The 18,481-nt window shown below is 45.7% G+C and overlaps 1 protein-coding gene across 3 annotated transcripts in view; it reads left to right on the forward strand.

The window, feature by feature from the left end:
* The window catches only part of LPAR2 (lysophosphatidic acid receptor 2), a 49,072-nt gene extending 31,188 nt beyond the window's left edge, over window positions 1–17,884 (forward strand). For 2 of the 3 annotated variants that reach the window (XM_029584959.1, XM_029584958.1), the window contains 2 exons: window positions 8,873–9,704; window positions 15,935–16,233. In XM_029584959.1, coding sequence (XP_029440819.1) covers window positions 8,972–9,704; window positions 15,935–16,233 — 1,032 coding nt within the window. In that variant the 5' untranslated portion in view covers window positions 8,873–8,971. Of the gene's footprint in view, window positions 1–8,872; window positions 9,705–15,934 lie in introns of all 3 variants that reach the window. The other variant, XM_029584957.1, reaches the window with a different exon arrangement.
* The last annotated feature ends 597 nt before the right edge of the window (window positions 17,885–18,481 follow it).

The following is an 18,481-nucleotide window of genomic DNA, read 5'->3' on the forward strand; positions in this document are numbered from 1 at the left end:
CTCCGTGCCGTCCAGCCTGCCGTGCCAAGTGCCTGGCATCACCTTTTTAAACCGTTGTCCTGCTCCCTCTCACGTGAGATTCAAATCCAGCATAAAACCACAACTTTCTGAGGCCGCTCTAAAAAAAAAACTATGAACCTAATTATTTCTATGCAGGCACCTATGGGCGTCTTCCTCTTTTTACAGCAGACTCCATTCTTATAAAGATCTCCCCCTCCTCCCTCCCCATATTTCATGTTTGTCTGTCTTTATTAGATGGTAAGCTTGAAGAAGCAGGAACTATCGATCTGTATGTCTGCAAAGCACTATACAGATAACAATAATAGTATTCCAGTGATCAGGCACAATTCAAGAGAGCTTTCCGTCTGGGCCCAGAAAGGCTTCCCCCACAGAACGAAGGGCCTGGGAAGGAATGCAAGGGCTTGGCTTGTCTGCCTGAAGGGGCTCCTCCTGGGTGTCCCAGAGTGCCCAGGGAGGAGACGGCGCATTAAGCAGCACATGCGCCTCCTGTCTGCTGCCAGGAAGAAGAGATTACCTGCTGGTGGGGCCCAGAACAGAGACGGGGGCCACTGGGAGGAAATTCCATCCGACACGGGACCTAGGCATGCCATATGGGGTGAGGCATGTGGGGCTGCCCGGAGTCAAAATGAGGGTCATAGGGAGAAAGATATCTGAGGGGCAGAAAAAGAAAGCTGAGCAGGGGTCATGGGAGCTTCTCTCCAGGGAGGCTGGGGATGGAGTCCAGAGGTCTTGGTAATGGCAGCTCACCCAGGCAGTGGCCATTTCCCATGGGTTGAAGCTGCAGGTGCAGGCCCCAGCCAGGACGAGGGGCTCAGGCCTACCGGATCATTGTACATGCCGGGAATATAATGGGGTACAAAGTGCAATAATGTTTTGCAATCAATAAATATAAAAAAAAACAACTGAATGCAGACACCATACGATATTCCAATGTGTAGTCAAAAATTCTTACATGTACGTAAAAAGCATATTTACTTAATTTCTCTTGAATATATATCTATATCGGATTACTCTCATTCCATACCTGCTTGAACCTTAAGTTTCCCTAGTCCAACATTCACAAGCTCCTTGCAACCAGCCAGTACAATCGACAATTACAATGTAGCGAATTAAAACGCGGTCTCAAATTACAATGTATCACTTCCCACAGACAAAGATACAATGTATTCCACGTGAGTAGAAAAGTCTGTCTCAGCCTTTACACTAAAACGCAGCCCAGCAAAGGAGCGGCCTCTCTGGTTTTCCTAGTGCAGGCTTCTTCAGGGGATAGATAACATGGCTGCTGATCCGGGATACGTAGGAGGTTGTGCAAAAGGTGCTCTAATTTCATTAATGCTATTTTTCAGCGGCTTCTGCTATTATTGTGGCATCCACTGTGAAGTAAACAGATATCTCTTTCCTGTATGAACCAACTGAAATGTTGCCAAAAAAAAATGTCATGATCTGTTAAACCGAAGAGTGTTTGCCAAAGACGGTCACAGGCTTTTAACCTTCACACGCGCCGCTCTCGCCAGTATCTTTCAAATCCCACGCTCTGCACCACAAAGATATCCCCAAAATGAAAAAGGCGGCCACGGCTGCCCATCAGCTTTCGCTCTGTCTTACAGGCGACAGCTGAACCAAACTCATTTCCTCGCTGGGATGGCGGCTCACTTCAGTGCCTCAGAACCACCACATCCGTCAGGATCGCAGTCTCTGCACCTCTCTGCTTGTACATGGTCGACGAGGCAGTTTGAACCTTGAGCTGCAGCTTAGATTCCAATGGATCTCAAATGGTCCCTTAAGACTCTGGACTGCATGGAAGGGAGGGGAACGTGCCAGCTCCGCCCTTTTTCCGGCTTCTGCAGGGGCATGGGGGGGAGGAGAGAGCACCAGCAGCTGACTCACTTTTCCCCCGATTCTTAAGCCCCACTTGAGCTGGATCAGGAGGGTGGGGCAGCAGCAGAGCATTTCGTTTTGTCCCTGTGGGCCACATCAGAGTTGGGCGCAGGGCAGCAGCCTGATGATGACCATAGAGGCACGATGCATGGGGCAGGTGCTCCTCTCTCCTAATCGGCCTTCCTCTGGTCCCAACAGTTTCTGGGCCCATGAGGTGGCCTAGTGTTATGGTGCCCTTAGGGCAGTGGCGCCTATGGCCATGGCCATGTTGGCCAAGGGCTAGCAACAGCTCTGCTGTCTCTTCTTCTTTCAAGCCCATTGGGCAACAGCAGCTGCCGCCTCCTCTTTCAGGCCTGTGGGGCAGTAGTAGTCATCTCTTCCTTCGTGCCTGTGCAACCAATTCCTTCTATTTCCAGCTATGCAGGCCAAGGCTGTCTAGGTTGCTGCTTCCATCATGCGGCCAGACACTCCTCCTCCTTCCGGCCCTGTGACTGTCTCCTCCTCTTTTCCATCCATGAGGCCCAGGTGGCTTCTTACAGGTCAGCAGCCCACCTGGCATTTTCCTGCATTGGTCCAGAGACTTGGCAATTTGTTTAAAATTACAGAGTCTCCAGGCCAAATCCAGAGAGTGTGTGTGTGTGTGTGTGTGTGTGTGTGTGTGGTGGGGGGATGGGAGAGTGTGGAATTCAGAAAGCAGTTTATAGGTTTCAAGCTCTCTGATCCTTTCGGGAGGGGTTATGACATCACTCTGGGTTACTTCTACATTTAGGAGTAAACTTGGGGACATCTCTTTTGCCCTATCCTCACCGAATGCAAATGTATCTCCATAGTGGATATCCTGAAAACCAGACCGGGTTGTGGCCTACCCCTGATGTAAGGGTACACTTTGCCACCTGATTTTTATGCTGAAGCAATAAGGTGCGTTTGGCAGAGCGCACCATTTTAACCCTTAGTTGTGCGCACATTTTATGCCAATGCTGTAAGGAGTTTTGCACAGAATGGTTTGCATTGAATTCAGTGCCCTCACATGGAAATTGTATTAACTATTACGTACCCGTGCAAAGAGCTGTGCTGGCTTACCTCGTGTTTTCTTAGTGCTGGACACTGAGCTCCTGGTCTGAGGTGGAGTAAGGTTTCTAGGGCTAACTCTAGTCTACAGGCGGACGCTGGAGTTCTGGTGCCAGGACCTGTACGTGGTCTTGCATGCACAGAGAGCGTATGGTAAATGCAGGAAGCACGATGTATGCACAATCAGAAACCATGCTTTCCGTGTATAAAATATGAGTTTTGTGCATAAATCATTTTGCTACGTGATAAGCTTTTCCTTTGTGTACATTTTTCAGTCCGCACACTATAAGTGTACTGCATTGAGAGTTAAAAAGAAAAATTAGCTGGTGCATAGTTTTAATGGTCAGCTTTTTGCATCGGTCCCTACGGGAGCCTGGCAGCTGGATCAGCCCCTTTGAAAATCTACTGCTGTAGCTCAGTTTGAGGGGGTTCAGAGAGCCGGGCCAGCAAACTTAGCCGGCTAGCATTCATTTTCAGCACTAGCAACAGAGAGTTGGGCCGGGCAACTGGCTCTGTGCGCTGAGTTGCAACCAGCTAGAATGAAGCACCTTTTCCATCCCAAGCAAGCTGCGTGCGATGCGTTTTTATTACTCGATGTGCGTGACTAGCCGGCTGGAGTTCTGCACCCTTCATCACGTCTCTGCAGAGATTTCAAGCTAGAGCTTTCTTTTCCTTGGCATCTCAGTTGTTTTGTAAGCAGAGGGAGCAGCATGTGAGATAGCACATTCCTCTGGTCTCCGTCTGCTCAGGATGCATTGTGCAATCACTAACAGGACCCCCCCACTGTGGTTCAAATCTTTACCTCCCTGCACCTACATCCATCATGTTGGCTCCTGCTTTTTCCTATTCTCATACCAGTTTATGCTATGTTTTGCTGCTTCGTTCACTCCCTTTCTCTTCTCTTTCTTCCTTTCCTTCGTGCTCTCGCTTGCTTCTCCACCCCCTTTGCTTTTTCTCTTTCTCCTTTTGACCCTGGTTCTCTTTCCTGCCCTAACTCCATACCCTCCTCACCTCTTTCTCCCTATCATACACATCATTGACACTCTGTGTGACCTGGAAACTCACTTTATCTCCCTTTGCCTTAAGGCAGGGGTCCCCAACCTTGTCCTGGCCCCCCCCCCCCCCGCTATTTGGGTTTTTAGGATCACCACAATGAATATGCATGAGAGCAATTTGCATACACTGGGTTACCAATGTATGCAAGTGTATCTCATGCATATTCATTATGGAGTTCCTGAAAACCCGACTGGTTAGGTGTGCCTCCAGGAGAGGGTTGGGAAACCCTGTTCTAAGTCCAGCAGGGTCCTTGTCACCCATAGGTGCTAGTGCACCAATGGTATGCCCCTATATAGGGCCAAGAAGCACTTAGTGGGCACTGTGTACCACAACTATCGTGTCTGGGTTCCTGTGGAGATCTTGTGGCTTTTCTGAGAGTTGCCGCTGGGAAGACTTCTGTGACAGGATGTGAGTACGAAGGAGACTATATGTGAGGAATGACTAAACCAACAGGGAAGTCTGAAAATCAGATAAATGCTATGCTAAAGGAAGTGGAACTCTAAAGTGTATTTAGTTCATGCTGCCGTTTCTCTGTGGACAAGCAGGATAAGGATCAGCCACACAAATGGGGTGATGACATCCAATAGTGTGTTCTCATAATTCGGAAAAGCCTAGAACTTTCTGAGCATACATGGGTACTCCCTTGAGTCTCCTCAGAGGGAACACAGCCTAGGCCAAACCAACCACCTGTACAAATCCTAGTCCTTTTTCCTTACCAATCACAGACTCTCCCACAGTTGCAATTAGAGGTTCTTCCAGTGGGGGGATGGACTTCCGTTCTCAATGGTCCCTAGTCACATCAGACTGTTGGGTGGTGTGGATTATCCACAATGGGTATCACCTACATTTTCAGACTTTATCTCCACACACCCCTCCAGTGACTCATCACATCCCTCTTGAACGACTGCAGATCTTGCAAGTGGCACTTTCATCTCTCCTGGCAGCCAAAAGCAGTGCAGCCAGTCCTGGAATCAGAACACAACAAAGGTTTCTATTCAAAGTATTTCCTCATTCCCAAGATGATGGGAGGTTTATATCCCAGGAGATATTCATCCAACATCTAGACTTCAGAAATCTGAACAAACATCTAAAAAGAGGAAAGTTCCAAATGAACTCTCAATAGGCACCAACCATTCTCCTGTATTTGGAAGTCAGTGATTGGCTGACTATTCTAGATTTGAAATGCTTACACTCACCAAGACCACAGGAACTTTCTATGATTCACTGTGGTGGACAATCACTACTGTTAGGTCTGGTGGAAGCTCCCAGTGTATTTACAGTTATAGCTGCTTCTGAAAGAAAGAGAAATGTATTAAGAGTTGCCATGTTTAGACAATTGGGCTCATATCAAGCATCTCCTTGCAGGAAGCCAACACACTACTTGCTTCAATCAGTGGGCTTTGTCATTATTTTTCTAAAGTCAAATCTGGAGCCTGTGCGTCAGTTAGAATTTATAGGAGCTTCACTGAACACAGTGATAGGAAAAGCTTTCCTTCCCTCATCAAAGAAAGAATTATCTAATCCAAATAATTGTCTGTCCAATCAGACAAGCATCTCAGGCAGGGTTTTCACGAGGATGTTAAGACACATGGCAACAACCGTACATGTTGGGCCTTTTGTTCATTTGCATATGAAACCAGCTCGATAGCACCAACATTTCCAGTCTCTCAAAATCCATCTGTCAAAGGCCTTCATTCACTCTTTCTGAAGTGCTGGAACCAATCTTCGAAAATCCTCCATGGCCAAACTCTTCATTCCCCTCAGATTCAACATGTCCTCACTGCAAATGTCCCCAGTCAAGGTTTCAATAATATTTGTTCTCTGGGAACTTGGAACATTCAGAAACAAAAGCTCTGTATAAACCTACTAGAACTTGGAACCATCTTCAATGCTTTGTAGGTTTTCAAGCCATGGTTAAACAGGGAAGTAGACAAGTTCAAACAGAGAGTCAAGTAATAATGTACTACATGAACAAACAAGGAGGAACAGGGTTTTCAAAGCTTATTTAAAAGAATTTATTGCCTGTTCCTTTCTTTCAGTTCGGGGCAGGGAAACAATGAAAAACATGCACAATTTCAAATTGAATAAACAAAAAGATGCACGTACTAAAACATAAAATCCACCAAATATTACCACAGCTATTAACCGGACATTTATCTTATCTGATCTAAGCTTTGCCGAGAACATGCAAAATTTGTAATTGGGCAATTACACAGAACATACTTTGGTGCTTTTCTTCTCCCAGACAAGAAAAATCAAATAGCAGATTCCTTGAATTGTTGTCTGCAACCACACACATCTATTTAAAAAGACTTCTAACTCGCACACATCCAAAAATGTTTGTGGTGGTAAACAGCAAAATATACACAATACAACATAGAAATACAAACAATAACACATTCAAAAAACAAATGATACATTCAATGATGCAGCGCTATGTGAACTAGTCCTAAGTTATCCTGCTATTTATTAAATCCAGCTGCTGCCCATCCTCTGGGTTAGCAAGATTCAAAGGCCTGTTTGAATAGGAACAGTTTCAGTGCTTTCTTGTATGATTTACTGCAGGCTATGGTCCATAATTGTTCAGGCAATAAGTTGCAAAGAGCAGGACCCACCACAGAGAATGTCTCAACAAGGGAAATGGATCTTCCAGAAACTCCCAATGAACACGAGGGCTTATATATCTGGAAAACAAAGTTAATCCATGGAGTAGAGTCGTTATTGAACAGCTTAGAAATCGGCATAGCTAATTTCTATTTCACCCTCCATTGAATGGGCATCCAGTGGAATAAATGTAAAGTAGGAGTAACGTGATCCCGATCCCTAGTCCCAGTTAAGATCCTAACTGCAGCATTTTGCACACTGTGTGGTGCCCTGAGGGTGCTCGCTGGATAGCCGATATACAGGGCATTGCAGTAATCGATACCAGTCAGGACGAGGGCCTGAACTGCAGGCCTTGATTACACACTATATGCAAATTAAAAAAAAAAAAATAGGGTAGTAGTAAAGGCTCATCCTGTTTTCTTTTGTTGTTTTTTTTTTTTTTTTTTTACCAATGTGGTGTCTCATTTTCATTTAAATCAATCTATAGCTCTACCGACTTTCTTTCTAAAGCTGCTGAAGAAGCTTTTCATCGTCTGGATTGCAGAAGACCTCTATTTTTCTACTTAGAAAGAGCCAAGCCTTGCAGGAAATCACCTTTAATTATTTCCAGGGTGTTCGGTCTCAAAACAAATTTTGTTCTCTTGGATTTCCCCTGCTGCTATACTAAATCCATCAACTTCACAGTAGAGCACTTTTGTACAAGCAGTACTTAGAAGCTTAGTCAGCCAGTTGCTTCAACTCTCCTTTCAGTTCTGAGTTAATTACACTGTGAATTTAGCGCTATAACTAACGCTTACATGTAACCCTTAGCTTGGGAATACCCATTTGCGCAGCTGATGCTGGTTCTGCTTGTCCACAGAGAAAGTAAAGTAACTTACCTGTAACAGATGTTCTCTGTAGACGTCTGGACAAATCAGCCACACAGTCCCACCTTCCTCGTTTGTAGAAAGATTGAGGAGACTCGTGCAACAATAGCTGCACGGGCTTACCCACGCATATTCAGAAGAATATCTGGGTCATCCTGAGCTCTGAGCATGTTCCGGGTCAACCCCATTGGATGTACAAAGTGGTTGATTTGTCCTGCTTTGTACAGAGAACACCTGTCATAGGTAAGCAACTTTGCTTTATCTCTGCTAAGAATGCTGTCTCTTCCTTATGGATAAAACTGCTGGTACCCCAGAAGAATAAAGTGTTATCATTTTGCAATAATTGAGTGAGACTATTTGTTTAGACTCGGGGTGGTGAATTCAAGGTGTGAGTCTGCCAACCTAATAGAGAAGAGATTGAAAATGATAGCTAGAGGGGTGCATAAGATGATCGTAGAGGTGGAAAAGAAGAATTTTGTTATATTTCCCTATCTAGCATGAGACAATATTGCCCCTTAGCCTCTGGGTCAGGTCCAGTTCACCACCTATCTGACCAAAGATACGTTTTTAACCCACAGCCTGGTGCCAGGATCACAAAAACCCAGCATCAGATGCCTTTTATGTGCCTTGTCTGGGGGGTTACACAGCCAAAACAATCTGCATGCTTCTCTCCCCCAATTTAACCCTGCCCTGGGAACATCTTCACTAAAATGCAGAAACAAATGCATGCATTGTGAGACTATGCATGCTTTACCCACATATACAACGGATAATTTTCAAAAAGCCCTTTCAGCCAGTTAAATATCCATTTACACAAGTAAATAGCTTTTGAAAATTGCTCTCATAATGCATTGGGATGTAAGTTTGAAAAAGGCCTTCCTCCAGGAACTGGGTCACTTAGTAACTTCTCCTTGGAATTAGGGCAGTAGTCATGTCACCAGGTTGAGCCCAAACAGACCTGAGTTTACCCACTGCATGCACGGAGATGGAATCGTACATTTCTTAGGAAAATCAGAACTACAACTCCATGCACGCAATGGGGCAAGACTAAGATTGGGTCAGCCAGTTCGGGCTGACCTGGGTAAGATGGCAACCATACGTGGTGTACAGGATAAAACAGATGAGATATGTCTTAAATGTGTATTTGGAGAAACAACAAAGGCACGTTTGCTTTTTGCTTCACTTTTGTGGAATGGTAACTAGTGATTTTCACTAGCTGTGAACCCAGCTGATTTGACAGAATGATGCTCTGTTGCTGTTGATAGGCAAACTTTTTATTTTAGTGGTGAATGAAGCCCAGTAATCTGGCCACTTGAGTGTATGATTTATTGTCTAATTTTGCTTGCTGTAGTCACTCCTGATCGTTTCTCTCTTTCCAGCTGCAGCCCCGATACTCTGAGGCTCAGAAGCTAGCTGGACCTGCATTGAAAAGTGGCTTTCTCACACTTGCTCAGGAAGACTTCCCAGGGAGCATCAAGATGAAGCAGTGTTACTACAATGAAACCATTCGCTTCTTCTACAACATCAGTGGCAAGGAGCTGACCACATACTGGAGAACCAAGGACAAATTGGTGGTGGGGTTGGGCTTGACAGTCTGTGTCATTGTGCTGCTGACCAATCTCCTGGTTATTACTGCCATAATCATCAACCGTCGCTTCCACTACCCCATTTACTACCTGCTGGGTAACCTGGCCGCAGCAGACCTCTTTGCAGGCATAGGCTACACCTACCTAATGTTCAACACCGGCCCCAGGACAGCTGGGCTGACCATCAAAACGTGGATGCTACGACAGAGTCTTCTGGACACCAGCTTGACGGCTTCCGTGGCCAACCTGCTGGCCATTGCGGTAGAACGGCACCAGACGGTGTTTACTATGCAGCTGCACAGTAAGATGTCCAACCAACGTGTCACCATTCTCATTGTCTGCATCTGGATCACGGCTCTACTCCTGGGTCTCATCCCCTCCTTTGGGTGGCATTGTCTGTGCGACGTGCAGAACTGCTCTAAGATGGCCCCCCTCTACAGCCGCAGCTACCTCATCTTCTGGGCCGTCTCCAACCTGGTAGTTTTTGTGATCATGCTGGTTGCCTACTCCCACATCTTCATCTATGTGAAGAGGAAGATGACACGCATGTCTCAGCACACATCCTTCCATCCCAAGTACAAGGAGACCATGATCAACCTCATGAAAACTGTTGTTATCATCTTAAGTAAGTGGCTCACACCTGCTCCTGAGTACTGTGCTCAAACTGGTTAGCAAAAAGCAAAGTAAGATTAGGTTTGCACTACTAAGCAGAGTACTCCATTTTAGGGTGTATTTGTTGCCTACTTAAGACCATGTTATTCTGAGGGTTTTTAGTCGGGGCTGGATTTCCCATTGGGCAGAGTATGCACATGCCATGCAGGGTGCCATAGGTTGCAAGTGTATACTTAAACTTAATTTAAAACTTATAAACAATTTGAATGTAATATTAAATAGGAATCTGCAGTAATTTTTTTTTGTTGTTTGGGGGAGGGGGGCCTGCCCGTCAGTATCATGGTGCAATCCTCTCCCTCCATCCTCCCTCTAGCCAGCAGACGAGCAGTGCATTGGAGGGAACAGACGCAGGAGATGCTCAGGATCTTGTGTCTAGGAAGTCAAGCCCTGGTTTAGCTCTAGATATTTTGTCTCCCACCCACCCACCCACCCTCTCCGTGCATTCTGACCTATTGTCATCTTGACTTTTGCATTTGCCATGGTTTTTAGAAGAGATTCCTTAAGTAAGGCACTTGAAATCCGTTTTGTTTATAGTAACTTAGTAACAGTAAATGCCAGCAGGTTACCCCGATACAGAAATGTTACTCCAAAGCTTTCACAGGTTCCCCCCTTCTCTTTGCCATTTGGGATCCTCTGTGTTTATCTCCTGCTCTTTTGAACTCCATTACCATTCTTGTCTTCGCCGTGTCTTTGGAAGGACATTCCATGCATTCCTTATCCTTTCTGTGACATTCCTGAGTCTTCACCTTTTGGAGCTTCATATCCTGACCCCTAGTTCTATAGGGTCCTTTCTGTTGGAAAAGATTTGATTCCTGTGCATTATTAATACCATGCCAGTATTAAAACGTCTATATTATATCCCCCCCGGTCTCTCTGCTGTAGGATAAACGTATTTAGGTCCTCAAGTCTCATCTTGCGTGTCTTTTGATGCAGGCCCCACACTATTTTGGTTGCTTTTCTATCATTTTAAAGCTATGGTCTCCAGAAGTGAGCACAGCACTCCAGGTGAGGTCTCATCAATGACCCAAACAGGTGCTTCATTGCCTCCTTTTTCCTTCTGGTTATGCCTCTCTCTATGCAGCCCAGCATCCCTCTGGCCCAAGTCCCTGCCTTGTCCCATTGCTTCAGATCAAACACTGTCGCCACGAGGTCTCTGTCCTGGTCCGTGTACATTGGTCTCTCACCCCCCATCATTTACAGCTCCTTCATATAACTATACCCCAAATGCATGACTCTGTACGTTTGGCATTGAATCCTAGCTGCCAAACCTTCAGTCACTACTTGAGTTTTCGTAGATCCCGTCTCATTTTCTCTGCTCCTTCAGGGATATCGACTCTGTTGCAGGTCTTAGTTTCATCTGCAGAGAGGCACATTTTTCATTTTAACCACGCTACTGAATCACTCACAAAGATATTGAACAAAAACAGCTCCCAAAACAGTTCCTGAGGCATTCCACCTATCGCGTTCTCTCCTCAGAGTGAGGTCTGTTTACCACTAGCTGCTGGAGTTTGTCAGTCAACCAATTTCTAATCCCTTCCAGTACTTTCAGACCCACTCTTCAGGCTGCTCATTTTATTCAGGAGCCTTCGATGTGGGACTGTATCAAGTGCTCATCTTTGATCCAATTCTCTAATCACCCAATCAAAAAAAAAAAATCAATCAGATTCATTTGACACAACCTTCCTCTGGTAAAACCATGTGAGCTTGGATCCTGCAACCCACAGGATTGTAAATAGTTCCGTGTCCTTCCCTTCAGCAGGGTCTCCATTTAATTTTCCCAGCACTGAGGGAAGGCTAACTGGCCTGTAGTTTCCAGCCTCCTCTCTGCTTCTACTTTTGTGAACTGGGACACATCCGCCCTTTTCCAGTCTTGTGGTACCACTCCCATCTCCGAGGATCTATTAACAGGTCCTTCAGCCAACCTGCCAGCACCTCGCTGAGCTTCCTTAGTATCCTGGGATGCATCTCATCAGGACCCATGGCCTTGTCCGCTTTGTTTTTGTTAGTTCCACCCAAATACACCAGGACCAGCTCTAGGCTAAGTGGTGCCCTGTACGAAAACTTAAATTGGTGCTCTCTAGCATCCCACCCACCCCCGGTGGCAACTCTGGCACAGCAATGGTTCCAGCCCAGCATCACCATCTCCCATGCTTCCCTTCCCTCCTGCCCACAGTATTTGGCATTCCCCTCTCCTCTCTCTATCATCCTATTCTTTCTCATCTTTTCCCTGCCTAGCGACATTCCTCTCTCTTTCTCACCCCTTCTCCTCCTTGTAGGTTGATCCTTCACCTAACACCAGCCATAAGTTGCCCTTTCTCCTGCTTGCAGATACATGGAAGGGTGTGGGAGGGCATGGGCAGCAGTGCCCCCTTTGGTTGTGGTACCCTGTGTTGGCCATACAGGTCACACATCCCAAAAGCCGGCCCTGAAACCCTCTCTTCTGTAAATGGGGTGGTTATATCTACTATATGAAAACACGTGGTATTTAGAAATCTTTTAGAAAATAACAACGCTGTAGAATTTTCTCATTTAGATTTAAGGACCATCATACCACCCCCAGTGCTCACAAGTTAAACTTGCATTTCATGCACTTTCACAGGGTCACATTTAATCAATTGGTCCAAGGAACTAGCATCAAAGTTCAATTATTTGTATTTTTTTGTGTTTTTTACTATATATTTAAAAAGGGTCGACTTTCCTTATTTGTAGGTTGTCGGGGTTGCTCATCCCGTAGCTGTCGGAGTCACTTGTCCAATGCGCGCGTTTCGCCACACAAGCTGCTTCAGAGACATCCGTTTCAAGCTCTCCTGATCCAGCACTTCCCCTTGCTTTAGCGGGGATATAAAGCAGATCTTTAAACAATGATAATTCATGCAAGATGCTGCGGGTCCATCAATTTTTCGAACGCCGACACCATCTCCCTGCTTAGAGATTTCAGCCCTGTGCGCATTAAATTGCACTTGTCTACACTACATTTCATCTGCCACTTAGATGCCCAATTCCCAGTCTCGCAAGGTCCTCTTGCAAATCCTCACACATGATTATGATCTGAGCTGTGAACAATTTTGTGTCATCGGTAAATGTGATCACCTCACTCATCAGTTCCTGTTCCAGATCATTTATAACTATATTGAGAAGCACCAGTCCCAGTACAGATCACTGGGGCACTCTACTATTTCTCTATTGATAGACATGATGACCATTCAGTCCTACACTGCCTCCTATCCTTAGGGACGTTAATTTCAGTTGTGTTGTCATTTTTTCCCACTGATTTTATCCTGTTTGTTCATTATAATAAACATTGATAAATTCCCAGGAAAAATAAAATAAAAACTGAAAGCGGAAGTCCCTCTCCATCCCTTAGCTAGTTACCAATCCATAATAGGACATTGTCTCTTCTCTCCTGAGGGACTTTGTCAGACGACTTCTGAAAATCCAGATACACTGTATCAACCAACTCAGGTTTGTCCACGTGTTTATTAATCCTCTTCAAAAAAACATCTAAACATTTTTAAGGCAAGACTTCCTTTTGCTAAATCCATGTTGATTCTGTCCCATTAATCTGTCTTTGTCCTGATGGTCAGTAACATTTGTTTTTCAGAATAGCTTCTACCATTTTGCCCAGGTCTTAACTACAGGAGCATTTCCTATCACACTATCGTGATGCTGTCACTTCCAGCAATATTGGTCTTTCGAGGCAGCACAAGGGCAGCCAGACTGGAAGGGGGACAACTCTATGTCCCTGAAGGTCTCCTCTATATACTTCTGTCTGCCTCAGGTCTGTAATTCTAGGCTCTAGAGACTGGACTTGGTCTCTGAGAGCCAGGCGCTTTTTGCACTGAGTGCAAACATACAACCTCTCACCAACTGGCAAAAAACCATACATGTGAGACTTGGTGCAAAACACTGGATACTCCCCATCTTGCTCCTAGACTTATCAGTATCTTGATATTGTGTTATTTAAGATTGCTGAGGGAGTAGGGATGCAGTGCCGGCACAACCCACTCTGCAAGCCATGCACGTGCACAGGGTGGCAGCCTGAAGGGGGTGGCGACCTGGGGGGCCACATTCAGCTACAATGTGAACCCCACCAGGAGGCTAAGAACCAGAAGAGGCTGCCGCCATGCGGCTGAGTGAAAAGAGCTGCGGGGCCACCTGGTGCTCCCAAGCCACCACATGGCTGAGTGGAAGGAGCTGCGGGGCCGCCCCATGCTCCCCTTGCCACACGGCTGAGAGGAAGGGGCTGCCTGGTGCTCCCAACCTGCCACCTGACGTCACGGGTGCTTTCCTAAGGTGGGGGAAGCGCCAGCCTGCAAGAGGCTCAGTCATTCCGGGCACGAGGCGAGTTCCAGAGAAGGGGCCCTGGCTCGGTAGAAGGTGGGGTGGCTGCACTGACTGTATGTTTTCACTTCCGAAAGGTAGGAGAGGAAGCGTTGGTGTTCTCTCTTTTGCAGGTTCCTTGCTCGTGGTGTGTGAGAGAGAGGCTGTAAGTGTGTGTGTCCGAGCATTTGTACGTGAGAGAGGGAGCATGTGTGAGAGTATCTGTTTTCCTGATAGGAGGTGTATTGGTGTTTTAGGGCCTAGTGTAATATTTGCAGTGCTGCCTTCTCATTGATAGGGTTCTTGCTTTTTAAGTGCTGGCAGTTAGTGCTGTTTTGGTGTGGGTGGCTTGTTATATTTTAATTGTGATTTACGCATAGCTTTCTGAGGGTCAAGCCCACACCCAACACGCGTTACAGTAGTCCTAAGTGTCTTTTTCTGTAGGGTTTTCTGCTTGGCACCATAGCAGTGCATGTAAATATAATAGACAGGTTGTGATTTTTTTTTAATCTCAGAAGACTGCACTTTGAATATTCCTTTTCATGTAAAAGCTGTTATTATGAATGCATATTTTTATCTGTGTGTGTGCAGAGGGTGGGGTGGGATGCAAGGGTATAAGGTTCGCGTAGGGCACCTCCTACTCTTGCACTGGCCATGGGGTCCGGGGTGAAGACCCAGAGGTGGGGGGGTGACAGTTTTTAAAGTTTAGGTTGCTGGAAGGAGCTGGGCCCAAGACAGAGACTAAATGAACATGCTGGGAGGCTGCACAATAATTGTTCGCACAGGGCAGCAAAAAGGCTCGCACCGGCGCTGTGGGGCTGCTTAATCTAATGTATATTTTATGTTATTGGGTCAATCTATTTTTAAAGGGAAGGGTTATTACCTTGTTTTAGGCGAAACCCTAATTTACTTGTGAAACTTTTGCTCTGGCAGTCTGTAACACAAACGTGCTTGGGAGGAGGGGGGAAATGGGGGAAAAAGACAGAGAAACAGACTCGTTTTCAATTGTAAAAGCTCGAAGATGCAGGCATTACCAGTTTACCCCACAAACTCATTTTCTGCCCAAGCTTTAAGTCCCAACAATAGTTCCCTGCAAACCACTACCAGCAGCGGTGGCTTCTGCGGTCAGCAGCCTCCCAGGACAATAACTCATTTTGTTATCTGCTAAATTATTCATCTCGGGTATTGGCTTACCCAAACAGCCCAGTGGCTGGGGCCTAAGGATAATTGGTGCCATTTGGCAACATTGAAGAGATGAATAGAAAAGGATTGACTTACGCTAGCTTTACAACCCCTGGGTCCTAAAGATAACGTGATCCCACGGGAATCTTCCTCCTAAAGTCTTAGGACTGGTCCTACAGGTATCCACACAAAGGTGAATGTTTAAACGGGTGCGCACGTTGGAAGATCTGCTACCTGATTTTATATTGGCACGTGCAGGTGTGCGCTCCAATAAAGGAGCAGACTGGGAGGGACCTTCTTAACCCCCCCGCCTGCCTTTTCCCCCTCTAAAACCCCCAACTACTTTTGTTTTTTTTGTTGGTTTGTTTCAAACCTTACCTGCTCTCCTGAGCGGTAGTAAGTAGCGTGGCCAGCCCCTCCCCTTTTTACTTTGCCGGGTCTTCTGCATGTACCGGGAGACATGCATGTGGCCGCAGGTCTTTGAAAATGCACGCGACCCGGTCACATGCATATCTCCCAGTATTGGTGCGTGCCGGCCTTTTAAAATGAGGCCAATAATGTACGAGTCCGATGCTCTCCCTGCACGAGTAGATAAATATCATACATGAGTGCAATGAGCTAGTGCTAATCAAGCATCTACCTTCCTAATGGTGTCCTTTCTTTGTCTCTGCCTTTCTGCAGGTGCGTTTGTGATCTGCTGGACCCCTGGACAGGTTGTCCTCCTGCTAGATGGCCTGGATTGTGAGAGCTGCAACGTCCTTGCTGTGGAGAAGTTTTTCCTCCTCCTGGCTGAAATCAACTCCGTGATTAACCCAATTGTGTATTCCTATCGAGACAATGAGATGCGAACCACCTTTAAGCAGATCCTCTGTTTCTGCTGCAACAGGCGTTCCAAGTACTCCTCCTCCGTGAAGTCCTGCACCTTGGAGCGTAGGATCTTGGCGGAGAATGGGCACCCAGTCCAGGATTCCACGCTGTAATTACTTTCTCGAGCACTGGTTGCAAGGCAAAGTGTCATTTTGGTTGCTGTCCGCATAGCAAATCGTGCATCTTTCCTGAAGGGGGAAAAAAAAAAATCATATTCCAAAGCTTAAACGTTTAGTGAGAGACTGTTTATCCAGGGCCAGAGGGCCGTCCTTGCAAGCTTGTGAGCTGCCGATATCAGCACTGCAGCATGGGGAAAACAAGGAGACTTGGTTTGGGACACAAGCGTGAGGCAGATCCTTTAAAATGACATTGCCAAGCACCTTTTCAAGGCAAAAGGCCTCTCGCCTTGGATCCACACCCTGGAACTCTTAAGTGCAGTAGCACTCGATTACCTTGGAACATTCTTCAAGTCTCCCTGTAGTATTACTACCTGTGTCGTCTTTCAGTAATGCTAGTGCAACACAGACTGTGACAGTAAATAAGCAGCACGAGGCCTATCGCATTTGCTCGGTGAATCTCTGACTTCCCTTTTACTTCGGCATTTAGGTATAGGAAGCCTTTATTTTCCGCCGTTGCTTTCACACGCCTGCCCCTCCCTCTGCACACACACAGCCTTGGAGCAGAAATGTTTGCATAATGCTTGGAAGGAAGAGCAGGGCCAAGGCTGCCTGAGAGGTCGCTTTCACATCATGAACAATACGAAGTTGTGTTATGGCACAGATGTGGACTAAAAGCACATGAACTGATTGTTTTATGTAGTTGATTGTATACTTTATATATATATATACGCACATAACAGACTTTGAGGCAAGTGTGCCAAACTTTGTGTGCACTTCAGTACGTTACATGTGCTATTTTTCTATTGAGATTGATTATACAAAGCATCATGGTGGAAAAATAGGGTGCATCATTTAATTACATGAAATGTTATCAAAGTAGCAACTACAGCTCATTGAAATGTAGTTATTTCTTTAGCCAACTCCAGTAGCCGTTGCCCATTTTGGGTGCAGTTTTGCATTAGAGCAGCTCATTTAACTGATTTTGAATAACATTGTATGAGCAAAAAAAAACAAAAACCAAAACCAACAACCAAAAAAAAACAAAACTTGGGGAATTGTACTTGTGCAGGAGATAAAGGTTGCATAGATGGCTGTGCAGGTGCACCCAACTTTGCAAAGCCTTCGGCCTCAGGATCTACTCGACTTGGTTTGCAGCTGATTATCCCACATGCTGGCAGTGCTGCAGTTTAGAAAGGTGCAGCGCTGGCTGGTACCAATGGCCAACTCTGACGGTATAGGCTTGATTTTGTTACGGAAATGCTCTGGCTTGTTTGTAATGAAACCAATGCCATCCGTTTTCTAAACACTACCACGGCAGCTTGGCAAGAAAACATATCAGTCTCCCAAGAATGCCAGCAATGAATCATCTCAGACTCAAATGTTATTAAACATTTTCAAAATCACAAAAGGATTCCATGCCCTATCCTCTCTCCCATTAGGCCTTGGCTTGTGCAGGGTACAGATTTAATAAATAAATGTCATATAAAAAAAAAAAAAAAAGCTGGAAATCTATCTTGCAACCTAGCAACTGCTATTTCTATAATGGAGGTATTTTATTCCATTCTGCAAACTGCTAAAGTTTTGGGAAGTAAAACATAAGCAGACGTATCAAGTTAACTTGTCATAAATAAAATGGTTAAAACCACCCAGCCCATAATTGAATCAGTTAGGAAATGCTAGCTTTCCTCAATATTATGCTAGAGGAGATCCTTGTTAATGTATTTTCCAAACCCCAGTGTCTCACTAAGTGCACTCTTAAATCGAATAAGTCTAGAAGGGCATGGCAAATTCAGGGAGTATATTTTATGACTCCATGTGTCTCCTAGAATTTCTGGGTGCATGTGGGTCTTGGAGGAATGGGGCTTCACGAAGGAGATGGGTTGGGGGGGGGGGGGGGAACAGGTGGGTGGGAGATGTTGCACATTTCCTTTTACCTCCCCTATACCTCCCACATTGCCCTCTCTCCTCGTTCCACTTCTCTTCTTTTCCTGCGCTGTAGTCCCAATGCTTACAGTATCACTTTTGCACCTGTGACATCAGTTTCAAAGGTGAACAGACCAAAGCAAACCCACATTTTTTATTTTCCTTCGAGAAGCAGGCTCAATTAGCCATGATCTTTGGGGCGATACCAGCTGGTGGCACGGAATGGACTTCTCTCTCATAGCTAGTACAGCTTTTGACTCTAGTGAGCATGTGCAGGAGTTCACCCACGGGCATTGCCTCTGTCTCCTCAGTCTTTTTT

This window comes from Rhinatrema bivittatum, chromosome 19 (assembly GCF_901001135.1).
Source record: "Rhinatrema bivittatum chromosome 19, aRhiBiv1.1, whole genome shotgun sequence".
NCBI classification, from domain to species: domain Eukaryota; kingdom Metazoa; phylum Chordata; class Amphibia; order Gymnophiona; family Rhinatrematidae; genus Rhinatrema; species Rhinatrema bivittatum.